General features: G+C 45.1%; 1 protein-coding gene across 2 annotated transcripts in view; it reads right to left on the bottom strand.

The window, feature by feature from the left end:
• Positions 1–17,505, bottom strand: part of HAO1 (hydroxyacid oxidase (glycolate oxidase) 1) — a 26,461-nt gene that overhangs the window by 2,151 nt on the left and 6,805 nt on the right. The window contains exons 2-5 of one of the 2 annotated variants that reach the window (XR_663407.1): positions 15,915–16,066; positions 6,681–6,936; positions 3,084–3,259; positions 2,040–2,157 (exon numbers count right to left, since the gene is read on the bottom strand). Coding sequence is in view for 1 of the 2 variants with exons in the window: in XM_009319578.1 (XP_009317853.1) it covers positions 2,066–2,157; positions 3,084–3,259; positions 6,681–6,936; positions 15,915–16,066 (676 nt within the window). In the remaining variant the exon portion in view is untranslated. The remainder of the gene's footprint in view (positions 1–2,039; positions 2,158–3,083; positions 3,260–6,680; positions 6,937–15,914; positions 16,067–17,505) is intronic. The other variant, XM_009319578.1, reaches the window with a different exon arrangement.

Here is a 17,505-nt window from a genome sequence, read left to right as displayed (position 1 = left end):
TTGGTTTTGCTCTCATGCCATACATATTTTGGATCTATTTCCATATACAGAGACCACTTTCTACATCCTGACAAACTGTACCAACATTAAAGTGCTGTAATAACTAAAGTATGATGCAAACCATAATTAAAACATAGATTTCCTCAATGTGTAACTAGACACTAGAAATATTAACCAGCTTGGGTTCAGCTCACTTCTGAAAACCTATGAAATTAAAGAAAATTATTATGTTTCTAAAACAGAAACATTTAGCATGATCCAATACAGATATTTACATTACGAAAACTACACTGTGAAATGTAGTTCTTTGTACGGTGAAATCCAGTGAACACATCAGCTTTAATAGTACCTTCTCCTCTGCACTGTGGTGTTGCAAAGGAATAACTCATAACAAGTACTTTGCAAGTTTAATTTCTGTTCTACTGCAGTTGGCAAAAAAATTAATTCATATTTCTTGAGTTTTCTCATTTCTCAAAATGATGTTTTTAATATCCTCATACATTCTCCCTGTTGGATTACCTCACACACAGACTTGCCCAAGATTTTCAAATACTCTTATTGAAATTGGGGAATACATTCTTAAAAGGTGACAAGTAGATAAAGGGGACAGAAGTTAAAGAAGAAAAATTTGTTTCAGAAGTATTAGGCACCCACACTCTGAAAATTCAGTTCCCCTTAAGGTGTCTAAAACTGAATAGCTGCAAACCCTCTAACAGCACAAAATCACGTTTGAAAAAGAAAAATATCAGTCTCTCTTTTGAAACTGGAGAAGACCTGACATCAGGGGAGGGGTTCTTACCGGGCCCCAGGAGTACCTGGAGATGGAGTCAGGCAAGAGCATCTCAGAGGACAATGTCTCAACTTCATTAACCATTTAGAAAGCCATTTGTGCTGGCATTTGGCTCCCCCGTGCAGGGCTTGGCTGGTGAAGAACCAGCCAACACAACCAGGAGATCAACGGGTCCACGTGAAGACCTCAGAAAACCAGTGGGTGAAGGAATTTGGCTGGGGAAATCCTCAGCTGCCCCCGAGGAGAGCAGCAGAGAGCAGAAGTGCTCCAGGGGAGAGGGGGACGTGCCAGGGGGACAGCTGAGCAGATAAGACTTCACGTGCAAAACACTCCGCAGTGAAAAAGGGTTTACCTGTCCCCCTCTCCCTTCAGAAAATCATCACAGAAAACAGGCGGTTTTTCATCAAGGACATATTAGGAATACTGAAACAGTCACTACTGGGCTTTGATCCTCCTCCCTTTCATTCTCTTTTTACTTGCACAGCTTTCCCGCACCAAATGAAGAAGGATGAGTGATGACTGGAATTTTGAGGGTTTTCCTTCAGCCTGAACACATACTTTTTCATTTTCCTTTACTTCTTTCTTTTTTGCCAGTTGAGAACTTCTCAAATCCCTTTTCACCTTTGGAAAAGGCACAGGGCAGCATGACAAGGAAAAGGAAAAAGGAAAAAACTGTAATTTAACCACCCTGTACCTTTTCCAAAGGTGAAAATGTTTGAAAAGAGAAAAATGGAAAGTTTCATTCTGCCTTTAGCTGTTCTGTAACTCTAGTTTTTCAGAAGTCTCCAAAGAATATTAAAAGGGAAAAACAACTCTAGTACAACCTTCAGCATGCTGCAAACGGCAACGAGGGGTTTTCAAAAAAGGATGAGAAAGGAGAAATAAAAGAGGAGGCTGGAAAAAAATTTCTTAAAGACTTTCCAATTTCTAAAAATGTAACTGACAATAATACTCTATCTGAAATTGCTCTTCTGGATTTCCCTGCAGGGTGCTGCAGCCAAGGACAGGGTGCCCAGGTAGCCTGAAGAAACAGCCACACGTAAACCCTCCTGTGGTTTTCTGTTTGATCTGACCAAGGGGAGGCTGTGTCTAACTTGGAGTATGATGTGACATACATAGAGAAATGGAGAGAGATTACTGCTCATGGGTTAAGGCATATAACACACATATTTACAGGTTTTTCCTCCAGCTACCATGGGTTCAGAGAAAGCAAACAAGAAGCCAAAAGGTAGAGAAAACCAGAGACTACTGGTGCATATTGGCACCAGTACTCACAGTTGCAGGGACCCCATCAAGCTGTCGTGCTCCATGATTTGACACCAGGATACCATTTACCCCGATCTTTACAGCTTCTTTAGCATCATCAGCTAGAAAAAAAACAACCAAACAAGATATGCCCTTCCATAACTGGGAGCTTATTGACACCATGATGAGGGAAATTTTGGCATCGCTAAAAAAACACTGCCGGACCTTAGGGCTTCATCCTGCCAAAGCCCCATCTCAACACAGAAAAAAGTTGTATCTTTGAGCAATAAGACCAGAAAAGTCATTTGAAACGTTGGAGCAGAACATTTTACCACTTTGGATTAGCAGCCACTTTGGTTGCTAGCCTGTATTTTCTCTAGTACGTCCCACAACTCATCGCTAAGAAATTATTTTGCTAAATTATTTTCTCCAAGCCAAAATTATCGGCACGATTACAGTAATAATCCATACCTAATGAAACCACTTCACTGTGCTCAGTGCTCTTTTGACAGACTGGAAATCCAGCTTTCCTTTAAGTTGTATACCACTCAGATCAGTTTACAGGCACAACGAACAGAACAAGTTCAATCTTCCTGGCTGCATCTGATTCCAGATACAACTGATACGATGCCAGCCGACCAACTCACTAGTTTAGTGCCCAGTGGCTCTGGTCCCTACCTACTGAACACCAAGGTAAACACAGCCTGTAGCACAGCCATACAAACCATCTGACAGCTCCAGGTACTTATTTAAGCAGCTGCTTCTGCAAGTGTCTTCGTTGCTGGGTTCCTAACCATGCCTGAGGAAGAGAAGATATTTTCCTTTTGATTGTTTTGGCAAATCTTCCCTACTTAACGCAGCGCAGGAATATGAACGTGCATCCCACCATATTATTTCATATTAGCAAAAGGGATGCTTGCCATTAAAAAGTAATACAATTGTATGCAATTTTACAGAAATTTCCCCAGCACGAGCACTTTTCCTTCCCTGGTGCCTCTGCGAGAAGGGATGCCTCGCCTCCCCCATGGAAAGAGGCAGGGCTACACACCCCTGAGGATTCCTTTCGCGACGATGGGCAGTGAGGTCAGCCCTCGAAGCCATTTGATGTCCTCCCAATTGACGCTTGCATCAATCGCCTCCGCTACGTACACAGCCAGTCCACTATTTTCTCCAAAGTCTTTCCCTGAGGAGAATGCCAGGTCGCTGCTTGAAAAGTTTTTTAATCTAAAATGACAAAAGACATAGAAAAACAGTCTGAGAAAGATTCATTGTAGCCACAGATGTGTTAAACCTTTGCTCTACTGCAGGGCAGGAGCAAAAAAGCCTATCCCAGCATGTCAGATCACGGTCCTTAGTAAGCCGAAACCTCTGGCTGGCAAAGCATTTGATAACATCGGTGCAAGTTTCTCTGGCCCAAGGCAACAGTCCTAGTGCTTTCAAAAGAAATAGGATGAAGTCCAAAATCTAAAGGTTCAGCATCAAATCACAGTCAGGAGGAAAACCCAGCAGTGAGAGCACTAATTTGGGCTCAAGCATCTGTCCTGCCACAGACCTCCCATGTCACTTTGGGCATGACACAGCCACTCCTTTTGCCTCAGTTTCCCACCATGAAATAGGAACAACAGTATCTGCCAGGAGCACTGTGAGGACAAACCCATCAGAGGCTGTGGGACATTCAGACCCTAGAGCGGTACAGGCTGGATGTGAAGAGACAACATCAATCTTGCTTGACATAACCCAGGACCCACTGAAGTCAGGACGTGTACCTCTACTTACCAGCAAAAATGCCCTTAGCTTTCATGCAGCAAGGCTTTTTTTGTTGGTTTTGTTTGGTTGGTTTTTTAAAAATCCGGTGGATTCAGCTACTGGAGGAATAGGGGACTGGGTAGGTGGGAGGGGAGAAGAAGGAAGGGAAATTTTGTTAAGCTCCATGAACTAGATGGATATGCATGAAGGCTTGCAAAGAATTCAGAATTTTCATTTGTCTGACAAGACCAACATCCAGCCAGTTCACCTTGTGTCTTTTTTGTATGTCTCCTTGTAAAATGTAGGGGGGGGGAAATGAAGTTCCTGTGAAAACATTAGCTATTATTTGCTCTTTAGCACTGAATTAATCTCACCAGTTCTAGGAACTGAATGATAAATGACAGCCGCTGCACCAAAGACTTCACAGCCTTACTAGATAAAGTAGGAGAAGGGGAAAGGAGGGTGAATACAGAAATTCAGGCTGTGCTTGTATTAGAAAGCTGAAGCAGCCCCTGAGTGCTCACAACCACTAAACCACCGTTGGCAACACCAGTACCGCCAAGGACACCCATGTCCCACACGAGGCTGATTGCTCTGTCCTTCGGAAGCCGCGTCTCGTTCCACATTGCACTATTTTACACTCATATTCCACATTTTGGGCAGCGCACGGTATTTTTGTATGGAAACTGGCTAGTTTCACTGCTGATTTCGTGCCTGCAACAAGCAGCATTTCACACGGCTTTTCTGTTCAGCTCCAGGCCCAGAAGAAAATGAGAAAGGAGCGGGCTCTCAGCAAGACCCAGCTTTTCAGCTGTTGGTTTGCAGAGGGTGGGGTACCCAGAGGAAAACAGAACCATGGATAAGATTATATAAATAAGTGTTGTTTTTCTTGGCCTGTGAAATGCAGATCAACACTTGAATGAATGTTGCCTTACATACGTTTCTGAGCACAATGGCACCTTGTTGTTGCTTTGAAACTTTGTTGAAACCCTGAAGCCAAGAAAAAGTTATCACATAACTGAGCAGAGCCCCACACTAGGAGAGTTTCACCGCCGACTCTGCGACAAAACACTGTCCGAGGGTCATTCTGAAATCTGAAGTGATTAATTTGAAGCTTTAAAGATTACTCCAACTTCATATTATTTCATACGGTTCACTCGAACAAAACCTTGTTACAGTTCGGCCAGATGGGGTCAAAGTGTTTCAGAAATGCTCTACTGCTTTCCTCAAATACTTTTGGGTTATTTGACTCACATTCAAAAACTCTAACCCCAGGCCTTAAAATGGTACTGCCCCTCAAAAAAGCTATTTAAAGAATAATTTAGTTCTTTTTTTTTAGGTAAAATGACAGCGTGTATCAATAATGTTTTGTCAATCACAGATCTATAGAAGGATTGCTATATGGGGCATGTTTTCATGTTAGTTTTGTCACGGATTTTTTGTTTTCTGGTGCTTGCCTCATAAGATTGTACTTCAGTACAGAAATCAGGCAGAGTTAAGGTTGCTCTGTCAACCTTCATCACATCATCTGTTAGCTTCAAGCACAAGCGTGTGGGGGAGATCCGACACCCCAAGCTCTGGAGGTTTTTTTGCCTGCTAGGTGAAGAATCAGATTCATTGCGGAGTCCCATGGCTTACCTTCAATTTGAATATTATGAAAGAGAAGACCGACCTCAGGATGTGATATTATATTTCTTGCTATGTACATGTTACATATGGTATGTACATAGTATAACATAACAGTCTTAGGAGACGTAGGAAGAGCACTTCAGATCCATTGATAATATTCAAAACTAGCTTTCACCCAGAACTCAAATCAAAGTTAATCTGCTTCAAAAATATGTTCAGCTATCCTTTATTTTGTTTTCTCTCCACTTTTCTGTTCATTTGCAGGCTCTGAATAAGAGCAAACACAGTAGTCTTAATATATGCCGTGGCAGACTGCGGTCACTACCGAGACCTACCTGCAAGATTTCTAGCTCCGTTTTGCAAACCCAAGTCCTGGATATCCCATCCACTAAATACTCTTCCAGCCAGTCCTTGGCTGCTAACACCGCGCCAACACTTCAGCATATGTTTATCAGGATGGCCTCTACAGTCTACCAATTTATATTTGCAAAAGGCTAGTGAAATCTGTGCCCTTACAACACCACTGGATAACTCTGTTAAAATTAAATGCTGCGTAGGCCCTGCAGTAGAGAGGAACTAGAATTAGTGCTGAAGTCAATCATGAGGCCACAAGCTCTTCTGAGACATAGAAAATGTCCCAAAACACATGTGGGGGTGGAAATTGTCCTCATGGAGAATTTAGAAAGACTGATCCCCATGTGTTTCTCTATTTGAGTAAAAGAAGAGTTAAAGTTGCTTGGAAAGGGGTTCCATGGTCGGTAGCAACGTGGCCCTGGACCAAGTGCAGTGTCATAAGATAACGTAGGTTCGAAGGGACCATAACATCAGTTGGAAGGGACCTTTGGTGCACTTAGTCCAGACACCCATTCAGAGCACGGCCAACTCTGCACCTGGATCCAAGTTCAAAGTCAGAACGGATTGCACAAGGCTGTGTCCAGCTGAGTTTTGAAGACGTCCAAGGATATATTGACAGGTGTACAAAGAAATGTCCCATCCCTCTAATTTTGTCAGTCTGCAGCCTCATGTTCCCTGGCACATGGTGTCTTTTACAGCCTGCAAACAGCCAAGAAAGCTTAGTTTTGGCCCAAAGCAGATCATAGCCCAAGCACAGCGAGAGATACATGCTCAGTTCCCTAGTGTTATCGCCCAGTGCGGCGTGTGGCACCTGGAAGAAATTCTTTGTGCCAGAGGCAAATTTCCCCCCCCAACACCTCATGGTGACTGTGGCACTGCCATGCGCCCATCCCACATCCCACCAGCCAGCACCTACCTGAGGTGGGGAGGAAGCTGGAACTTGTTGCGCACGTCATCGATGCGCCTGCCGAGGAATGGCGTGTCCACCGTCACGAAGATCCCTTTGTAGCCTGCTCTCTCTGCACGTTTCACGAGGGATTTGGTAACCTCCCGGTCCTTGTACACATAAAGCTGCAGCCAGTGAAGGCCAGCTGGAGCTGCTTCAGCCACTTCTTCAATGGAAGAGGTGGCCCAGGAGCTCAGCATCATCCCTGTGCCCATTGCCTGGCAGGCTGGAGGAACACAAGGTTATGTTTGAAATTACCCAAAACAGCGGCTCCTCTAAACAGGAGCACTTGGCTCACGAGAGCATGTTGGTGCACATAATTTCACACTGCCTTTCCTCAGTCTCAATGCATTTTCGGCCTTCCAGGGAATGCTACACTAATAGTTGGCAGTTACTAACAGCGGTGGGCTGCTGTGAGAGCTCGCTGGTTTATTCTCTGTGTTTATAGGCAAATTTTTAGTAACTGCTGTCTGCACACTCTTTGGGATGATCCCTGCTCCAATACTGGAAAGAAAAGATATTACAATCAAACTAAGCCTAACCCATATTAATAATTCTTTATCCTATGGGGAGCCCGTTTGTAAGCCCCTAGCATCTGGCTACCACTTGTCAGAAATTTTGGCACATACATTTAAGGACATACACACACACGCAGAGTTTTAAATAGTCTAAAATAAAAAAAAAAAAAGCATTTAAGGCTTCCAACTTTTCATACACTGCCACATTGCTGCAGATCGGTGTTTCGGGTCTGTCATTCTCAACATCGCTCTTCAGTCCTCCTCACCACTGCCACACACTCTCCCTTGAGCATTTCGACCACGGCATTTTGGCTGTTTTCTCCCACCCCCAAAATGTTCGCTAGCATTAAACCTATGTTTCTTGAAGTGCTCTTCTAGCAAATGCCTGTTGTCATCCCTACAGAGCATTCCGGGGCATAATAAAACAGAAGGACACAGTCCAGCAGACAACCTTATTTAAAGGCTCGAGGGCAAAGCTCCACTTCTCTTTGCTTCAACACCTTCGCCGCCTGTCTCGTGGCCTGAGGGAGAGGGACCGACGTCCATTGTGTGACCCCACACATAAAGCTTCACACTTCTGGCAATAAAAAGTAGCAGCTCTGATCTCACTGAGAGCGGGAGAAACACATCCCAGGTCTCCCCACCCAGGAGACCCCAAAAGTCAATACAAAGATGAGCTGGTACAACAGACAAGTGGTCTCCAAAGTCTCTGCTGAGACCAAAGGGATGGGTGCTCATGCCCTAGGCGTTTTCATCCCTCCTCTTTTACCTTCAAAAGCCGTGGAGTGAAATCACTCCCGAGGTGTGGGCAGCCCCAAGGTTAAATGTCATTGAACAGTCCCAGATGGGGTCGAGCAGCCAGAGGCTCTGTGCCGGCTGCCTCCCTGGGGGCGATTTCCAACCCGGGCTGCACTACAAACCAGCTAACCTTATACAATTACATTTTTATGAATCTATCACTTATTCTTTTTGGAGTAATCTGTCACTTAATGTAAAATAAAGGAAAACACACTGTAAAACTCAAAAATATTATATAAAGCCTTGTTTTTCTTGGTCTACCGCAGTATGCATATTTTTAATGTAAATGGACCTCTGTTTCAAAACGTCATCTCCAGCCCATCGAGGAATTAAAAAGTGGTCTTTATGACAACATTTTATTAAATAAGGATTACAAGTCTCTTAGAGTGGAAACTTTTGAACAGCTTATTCAAACAAATTGGTTACACCCTCCCACAGCCACCAGGCAGCTTTCAATCAGTGGAAATACAGTAGCAATGAAGCAAAACACTCTACATTTTAGCCATTTAATTTGTCCCCTTAAAATTACTGAAAAGAGTTCCCTCACAGATTAAGTACCTAGAAATGAGTTTCTTCTGAAGAACCCCTGCATACTGAATGTCTAAAGTCCTGTTAAAATCAGCTGTGGTGGGTTATCGCAAATCCCATAATAAGTGATTTGCCAAATTGAGTCCGTTAAGTGATGCTGAGAAACAAGGGATCCGCATTCCTGTTGCTCTGTCAGATAGGAGTTCGTGAATGAGAGGGAGGTTGCTAACCCGGCAATTGCAAAACCCTCAGATCAGATAAGGGAAAAATGTAAATGTTATGGTTCAATCTGCCTTTAGGTATCCATTTATTTCCATTTTTACTTTTATTCTCAAGTCTACCTCTACAGCCCTACGGACGCAAGAATAGTTGCAAAAGCAAAAATTAAAATAGAAACTGCACAATAAAATGTACTCAGTGAATGGAAGATTTAAAACATAAAATAATATCATATCCTTTCAACTTATCTGCATACACGGCAATAGAGAAGATGCTGCTTTCATCTTATTTAAGATTAGATTTAAGCAGTTTGGTTCAATCAGAGTTCAACTATCCCAAACTGGGTTATGGCATTTCCATGAAAGCATGCTCGCAAAATTCCTCTCGTCTATCCTTTAAAGTTAACAACTCTCTGGTAAAGCACCAGCTCAACACACGTATTTTGGATCTGCACGGTCAAATTCAAAGTTCATGCACACACAATTTTTCAAAATTTTAGAGATTCCAAGTTCCAGTTTTAGTTGATCTGTGCTTTATCTTGATCATTTTAAAGCTTATTTTGACAATTTTCTAGACTTTCAAAAACATATGATACATAGTCCTGAAGTGTTGCCAGCTTCTGGTGTTTTTCTACCTCAAATCAGGTTTTGCCAAAAATATACTCCCATTTCTTGCACGTTTAAGCTGCAGTTGAGGAAAACAGAAGCAATTCATTTCCTCCAACAACTATATTTTACACTTCAATTTTGGGGTGCTGCAAATATTATTCTTACAAATCAGTACTGGATCCATATTCCCACGGGACGCTGTTGCGGCAATATGTGACATTTGCCAGAGTTTAAACATCAGATTTTTGTAAACCAGTCTTTCCTCATGCCACTTCAGATTGCTTTTAGTCTTTTTTTTTTCTTTTTTTTTTTTTTTTCCCCAGGTCTTCTTTTAATCCCGAGCATTGCCCAAAGCATACGTTTACCTTTGTACACACTGCAGGCTCCCATTGAGGTCAACGACAGTGCAGAGAGCACGGCATTAGCCACACACAGGAGGCCGGGGAAGTTTTTGATATCAGGACGATAAAGCTTTGGGTTGTTTGTACTCCACCTTGTTTCAGGGCCAAATGCAACTAGAATTGGGATACGGTGGGGTGCTTAGGAAAGGGGAGCTTCACAGCCTTCCCTCCACGGCCGCTTTGAGTGGGTGCAGGTGCCTCAGCCCCACTGCTACCCGCCTGTACTTAGCCCCGGGAAGCCCCGAGCAAGGACATAACTTCTCACCAGGGAACGTAAACCTCAATAAAACGGGGCTTTCCTTGTTCTTGGGGAATTCACCTGAAGTAGTTTACATAGCAACACGTCAAGGTTGACCATGGGACAGGACCCACTTGGGAAGTCCACAGGAGAACAGAGCGATAACATTTCTCAGGCCTTTTTTTCATCCTGAAACCTCACAGTCTCCTTCCCACCTCGGGTGGGACATCACTCCATTAACTCGTATGGGAAGGGTATGGTGTTTGTCCCTGTGGGCAACCCAGAGGCAACATACTTCAGGGAAGGACACTGGAGAAAAGCCCAGTTTAAGCGTGCAGATTTTGTCAGGGTTACCTCGTGTGGAAATGGGAACTCTTGTTATTTTTCTCTAGCTGTGCAAATTCCCATCGTTTCCCTTTTAGGGGCATCTCCAAAGCACGGCAGCCAAACTGCCCCACTGGGGTCATTCTTCCCTGAACCCACCAGTGAATCCACTGTCCCCAAGTTAGGGGCCAGAGGACGTTACTCGGGATCAACGCGATGTCCTTTTGGCACGGTGGTATTTCTCAAGAGAAGTAGCTATGTTCTTGGAGCTGCATCTCCTAAGAAACGGAGTTGTTTAAAGTACTTAACATTACTCTCTTGACGAAACACACTTGGCTGAGAAATCCCCTGCCCAGCCTTACCTCACTTACCCCTTACAAAACACTGCGTGCGAGTTGTGCCTACGATCATTTTGTTGACACAATGCATTCTGTCAGCTGTGCAGGAAGGCTGGAGGCAGCAGGGAAAAATACGCGTGGCCAAAATGGATCTGGCTGGTCTAGGAGGGCTGTCATGCCAGACTGCCTGCGTACACTTGCATCAGAAAGTCCCCTGGCCATGCCGGTCTCTGAGGGGAGTCAGGGCCAGGTCAGTCCAAGCCGTGTTGTCCCACGTGAATATTGTCCTCTCAATGACTCTGGAGTAGCCATACCCCAAAATTAACATTTTTTTTGGAACACCACAGAGGTAACAGGTGAAAGATGGGTACAAAGGCCTGCTATTTTCACTGTGGCTGAGCACAATAAGCAACAGATCGCAAAATCCCTCCTTCACAGTCACGGGCATGTCCAACGAGCACCAGGAACCTGAATTCAGATGCTCAGCAGCATCAAAGCAAACAAAAAGCACGGTAGAAGTCTGTTAAGAGCCAAAGGAACAAAGGTGTTGCTCCTTCTCTAGTGGAAATGATAGAGCTGCCAGTAACTCGATTAAAACAGGGGCTGGGGGAAAAGCTTTGCAGTCAATATTCCTATTCTCTATTTGGCAAAGCAAACGGTGCAGTCACATCGCAGGTGATGGTGAAACCCTTCTTGCGTCAGCAGTAACTCAGAAAGTTGTTTGAGAGCAATTGCAGAGGGTAAACATAAAAACATCAGATCTGAGCAACTCTCATTCAAAGGTTTCAAAAGATCTGGCCAAGAACACAGTCAGGCTGTCCAGCCTGATTATCAGCAAGTCAGAGAGAAGTCAGGTATTGCGATACTGTTTCTGGGCTAAAACACAAGAATATAAGGTGATCGGTCAGTAAGAGAGCATTATGTAATTAGCAGCAATATAAACAGAATAGAAATCTCAGTAAAATAATGGTACATATCTGTTTATAATCAGTTAAGGTTTCCAAAAATTGCTATTTCTTGCTAAGCAGCTGGATGGTGCACAAGATTTTGTTTCAGTGTACTTGAAGGTGGGTCCTGTTTACAGGAGCACGAGTACTACTGCACTTGCAGGGAGTGCTGACGGAAGGCGACACGGGGATCGCATTGGTTTGCAGGCACAGCATGAAGTCGGGATGGCAAATGAATGTCTTTGCACGGAGGAACAGTGAATCTTCCGATGTACAGGCAAGGAAAAAAGAATCATGTAGAATCAGAAGAGTTCTGTTGAAAAGTGTTTAGAGAACAGCCCTTTGCTTTTTAACGGTGGCTAAGATTATTCATCAAATTTGGCAAATACGTTTAGTCAAAGAGGTTGAAATTGGAATGGGAAGGACAAGAAAAATTCACCTAAGTCAAAATGTCATATGTTGATATTTTCAAAATGGAAATGTTTTCTTCTGAGCTAACACTTTTGTTTCAAAACAGAACTATGGTTAAAAGCATTAGCTAGTAGGAAAATTAAATAAAATATTGTGTTTTGGATCAAATGAAACAATTTTCCTCCCAATTTTTCAGTTTCTACTGAACAGAAAATCCATTATTTGCAAAATTGCCATACACGCTGATGAACTACAGCTAAAATGCTAGGGAATACTCTTGAAGACCGACCTGGAAAAACTGGGACAACTGCCAAGGTCCGTGAAATTGTTTCAAGGACAAGAGAGCTTTCTCTATAAGGAAGGACTCCAGGTCCACTTAGACGTGTCAAAGAAAACTGAGGAGCAACCTTATTACAGCCTATGTGGACTATATTTTTTTCTTTTTTTTCCTTAGGTCGAGCTAACAGAAGTATAAGTAAATCCAACATCTGGATTTGAAGCTGTACAAGTTTTGACCGCGATTACAGCCTAATTCTGCTCAGAGTGGAGTTAGTTGACCTTTGGAATAACTTACGTTGTGTTGGATGGCCTGTCACCAGCAACTTTTAAAATTACAGTTGAACATTTTCCCCCAAAAAGGTCCTTTACTAATGAACAGAATTGTCGATGAAGGTGTGTTTAAGGCAAGCTGCCAGACTTTACCCTATTTCGGGTAAGATGCATGCTCCTTTCCACCAGCTTGGTTGCTGCAGGAGAGCATCCCTCGAGGAGCAGCAGCAGCGAGGGGCAGCAGCACCCAAAACCCTGACAAGCCCCAAAGCAAGAGGTCGTGAGGACAGGGAGTTTTACCTAACGAGAGACACCACAACATGCCCTTGTGCCTAGAGAAGATGTTTACGCTGCAACCTGCAGGCAAACCCGCTGGAAGAGCTAGAGCGGAGCAGTTCAAAGCAAAATGCTGTCGCTTAAGGGAATTCCTTGGCAGGATCAGGCACTGTTCTCAAAATACAAAACGGTAGGGGAAGGAGTTGTTATTGCTACCTGCACCACCCTGCTCTGCAGGTAAGGATGGGGTGAACCCAAGATTATCTCTTGGGTTTAACCCCAACCGGGCAGACGTGTGGCTTGTGACCCCTGCTGAGGGGTGCCCGGGCACCCACACTGTTCGTGCTCCTTTGGGCAGCTGCTGTGCCCGCCGACACGAGCCGCGGCACACAACACCCCCTTCCCTGGCACGGCAGACCACGCCGTGCTTTCAAGGATCATCACAACAGCAGAAGCACCACCACATACATCGCTTCCTACACACCTGAGCCAAAAGTCAAGCTTACGAAGTATGCCAGGCTTTGCAAAAGCCACAAGACTCTGGATCAGACTTTCTTGGCTTGCTTTCTTGGTGCAGCTGACATGAAAGCTGATTTAAAGCAACCAACAATCTGCTCGCTTGTATTTCAGAGGTATCACAGAGTTTAAGAGAAGTTGGATGAGGCAAACCCCCTGATCCCGAATGTCCCAAATTTAAGGGAACCTTTAAGCCAAACATGTACTTTACAGCTAATCCCTGTCATCTTATAAGGTCAAACGAAAAGCTTGGCACTGAATGCCCCACTCCACCTCTAACAGAGCACAAAACCGAGGCCGTATTTTTTCTGCAAGAAACACTAATGCAATAGAGAGGGTGTGATTTTAATTACGCTCTCCTTTGAAAGCGATGAAAAATCTACCAACTCCATGGTATGTTTATTTCCATGGATATGTTTATTTCCCTGCACATTCAAACCGTTTCCAGTAGACCAAGCTCTTCTAGTTTGAAAACCCAAGAACGTTAAATGCAATAATCATATGTTAAAGTTTGAAAATGTAAGTGCACAACAGTCAGGAAATTCCAAAATTAAGTTATCTACCACAACCGTAACTCAGCCCTGGTAGTCAGCCTTATTGTACCACTCGATTTTGCATGCCATTACAGATTTATGCCTTAAAATGCGGCCGGGCCGTAGCATCAGTGGGAATTTTTGCTAAGGAACGTCCTGAATTTTGTGTGTTTCAAATCTCGCTCTTAACATTGCATTAATATGTTTGCACTTCACAGTATAATGCTTCAGAGTTTCCTCCCAGCATAACCTGGGCCAGAAATAATCCGCAAGAAGCCAAAGGACAGGACAGCACCAAGGCGTCCCACCGGACGCCGCTTCGCAAACCAATTCAAGGTATTCGAGCTCCATCGTGTGGAATGCGCCTGCACATACAATAGGCACAAAATCTTTGGCTTCCTAATAAATCTCTTGGGAAGGGGAAAAATGTATCCCCAAACATACTATAAAAATCAGAGGAATCTGCTTTTACAGAGATTGCTGCTGGAGTTGTGCTGCAGCCCATCACGGCACACATCGCAGCGCCGGAGCTTTTTAATGAGAATTGAGACCAGCTCCCACTGCAGGGCAGGTAATTAGACTCGCTTCACACTACCATTTGCTGCATTGGTCGTGGAAATGCTGTTAGATGAATAGCTCGACCATGCACAGGGTTATTATTTTTTTTTAACTATTGCCTATTTAGGTTTTGTGTCCTTTTTTCATTCGGTGCTAAAGCACCGAAACACACAGCCCAATGCTGTTTGTATGCAACAGGCACACCGTGTGACCGCTTTCTCAGATTTTGTGTCATCCTGCAGCTCCGGTTAAAGGAGTAAGAAGCCATTTCACATCTGAATTCTGGTTAACGTCCCATTTCTCGCGGCCTTTTAGGCTGCAACCTCCATGCATTCCCACCCCAAGGACCTGGGGGTGTTGGTCGACAGCCAGCTGAACGTGAGCCGGCAGTGTGCCCAGGCGGCCAAGAAGGCCAAGGGCATCCTGGCCTGTATCAGAAATAGTGTGGCCAGCAGGAGCAGGGAAGTGATCGTGCCCCTGTACGCGGCACTGGTGAGGCCGCACCTCGAACACTGTGTTCAGTTTTGGGCCCCTCACTACAAGAAGGACGTTGAGGTGCTGGAGCGTGTCCAGAGAAGGGCAACGAGGCTGGTGAGGGGTCTGGAGAACAAGTCTTATGAGGAGAGGCTGAGGGGGCTGGGGCTGCTGAAAGGAGGTTGTAGCGAGGTGGGGGTCGGTCTCTTCTCCCAAGTAACTGGCGAAAGGACGAGAGGAAATGGCCTCAAGTTGCGCCAGGGGAGGTTTAGATTGGACATGAGGAAAAACTTCTTTACTGAAAGAGTGGTTAAACATTGGAACAGGCTGCCCAGGGAAGTGGTTGAGTCACCATCCCTGGAGATACTTAAAAGACGGGTAGATGCGGCGCTTAGGGACACGGTTTAGTGGGCATGGTGTTGTTGGGTTGACGGTTGGACTGGATGATCTTAGAGGTCTTTTCCAACCTTAATGATTCTATGAATATCTTTGTGCAGCATCTAGCCCAGAGGGGCCTTTATCTCACTGGCTCCCTGGGATGCTCTCAAAGAGCTCTCTTCAAAGCAAGTATTTTTCCCAGACAAGCAAAGGCTTCTGAATTTCTAGAAGCAGTTCTGTAACAGAAAGAATGTTGCCTTGACAATATATATGGTTATATTCACAGAATGTATAGGAAGAAATATGGATAGATGTAGTTTTCGATTTTGCATTTGTTACAAATTACTCCCCTCTTACGTGCTGCATTTCTCGTGCCTGTTTCATAGCGAGGGAGAACCTGCACACAAAACAGGCAAAGGAAAACACTAAAAAACAAAACCAAAGATAACCCGATTACTCAGAGCGACAACTCAAACCCATCCTGGCCACAGCATCAGGAGCAAGAAACCAAGCCGGGCTTCACAACCAGCAGGCACAGTATTACTCTGTTCATCTCTAACTCGCTGCAGGGGGGACTTTGCACGGTTTACCTTTAGCAGTAGCCATCTCTCCGTCAGCGTGAGCCATGCGCTGCATAGCGGTCGCTCCAACGCAGACCGGCATGCTGATTTTCTGCCCCAAGACTGAGGTTGACAGGTCCATTACCGACATGTCCCTGAGCACCCGGGGGTACAGCTTCCATCTGACACAGAGAGAAATAAAGAGAATAAAAAGCCTGCATCATCGGGGCTATTTACAGCTCCTAATGGGCAAGAGGAGATTTTCCTACTGTCAGGAGAAACATGGTGAAAGTTGTGTTGGGGCTGGAGCAGAACCTCACTGTGTGACCCAGAGCTGCAGCAGGCCCCACGAAATGCACAAAGCCAGGAGGGAGCAGGCAAGGAGGGACCGAAGCCCATGGAGGGTGAAAGAGGCAAAGAGCCTTTGAACATTATCGGCCGGTATCGTTTGAAAGAAAAGATGGGAGCTGCAAAATAATAAGCTTCACGGTGAGCCTCGGACTCCTCGAAAGCCTTGGGGCAGAACTGGATGACAGAGGTTGTGCAGGAACAGGAGAAGTCATCAGCCCCCCTCAGTTATTCCTTTTATGGACTAGGGAGCCAAAAGACAGGGGATTTTTGGATAAAGCTAGCCTGGCCTGCATGCTTAGCCCTCCCTGTCCCTGTGCTACGGGTCTCTGCAGTGAGGCTACACAGAAACGAGCTGCCACGTGGGAAGCGGGTGGGCAGGACGGCTGGCCTGGCTTTCCTCAGCTCGGGGAGGGTGTGGAAATCCACCGCACCGCATCTCTGCTGGCACAGAGACGGAGTCGCTTTGCTCAGAGAGGTCCCGTCGCCGGCAGTCACCGGCCGCTGTGCAACACATACTCCCTGGGACTACAGCTGCAGCCCCAGGGACAGCCCATCGTACCGCAGGGACTCCAGACTTCCAGGAAAAGACCAAATGCGGCCACTGTAATTTGGTGCAGGAAAAGACTGAGTAGCACAACTGCTTTCCCAAGAGGGCAAATTACAATCTAGTCCTTGAATGACATGGCCCAGCATCTGCTCAACCATTCCCGACCTTGCTTTGCCTTCAACGTGCCCGCCAGAAACCACATCAACCCAGGGCTGGGCTTTAATCTCCACTGGGGTCTTCAGCCCGGGTACAAATGGAAGCTGACTCCAAAACAGAGCAAAACAAATCTGAAATTATGATTTATTGCGGTCAGGCTGGACATCACATGCTTGCACACACAGAAATTTATCTTTTTTTTCCCCCCTACAACAGTAGCACAACAGGCTCATGATCCCTCTTACGGGGTCAACTAGACGACACCGCAACATCCAAATCTATCTTAATAGGGTTGCAATCCTGGTGGTACCTGTGAAATTGGACTTTTTCTCACCATCCAGGGGATGTTGCAGCGCAGCTACTGTTACTACAAGCCACAAGAGGGTGTGCAATAGTAGGGGCTGCCTCTCGACAGGGATGTGCGCTGAGCCAGGCCAAACCCTCTCTGCAAGCGGTAGTAGGGTACACACCAACCTCTCACTAAGGCATCCCTCCCTCTGAAAGGACTCTGCACTTTTAGATGATGGCTATTGAATTTTCATTATAGAAAATAATTAAAAGCTTAAG

Source organism: Pygoscelis adeliae, unplaced genomic scaffold, assembly GCF_000699105.1.
Source record: "Pygoscelis adeliae isolate BGI_AS28 unplaced genomic scaffold, ASM69910v1 Scaffold122, whole genome shotgun sequence".
In the NCBI taxonomy this organism is placed as follows: domain Eukaryota; kingdom Metazoa; phylum Chordata; class Aves; order Sphenisciformes; family Spheniscidae; genus Pygoscelis; species Pygoscelis adeliae.
Note: the sequence above shows the minus strand (reverse complement) of the source record. Positions and strands in the feature narration are given on the sequence as shown.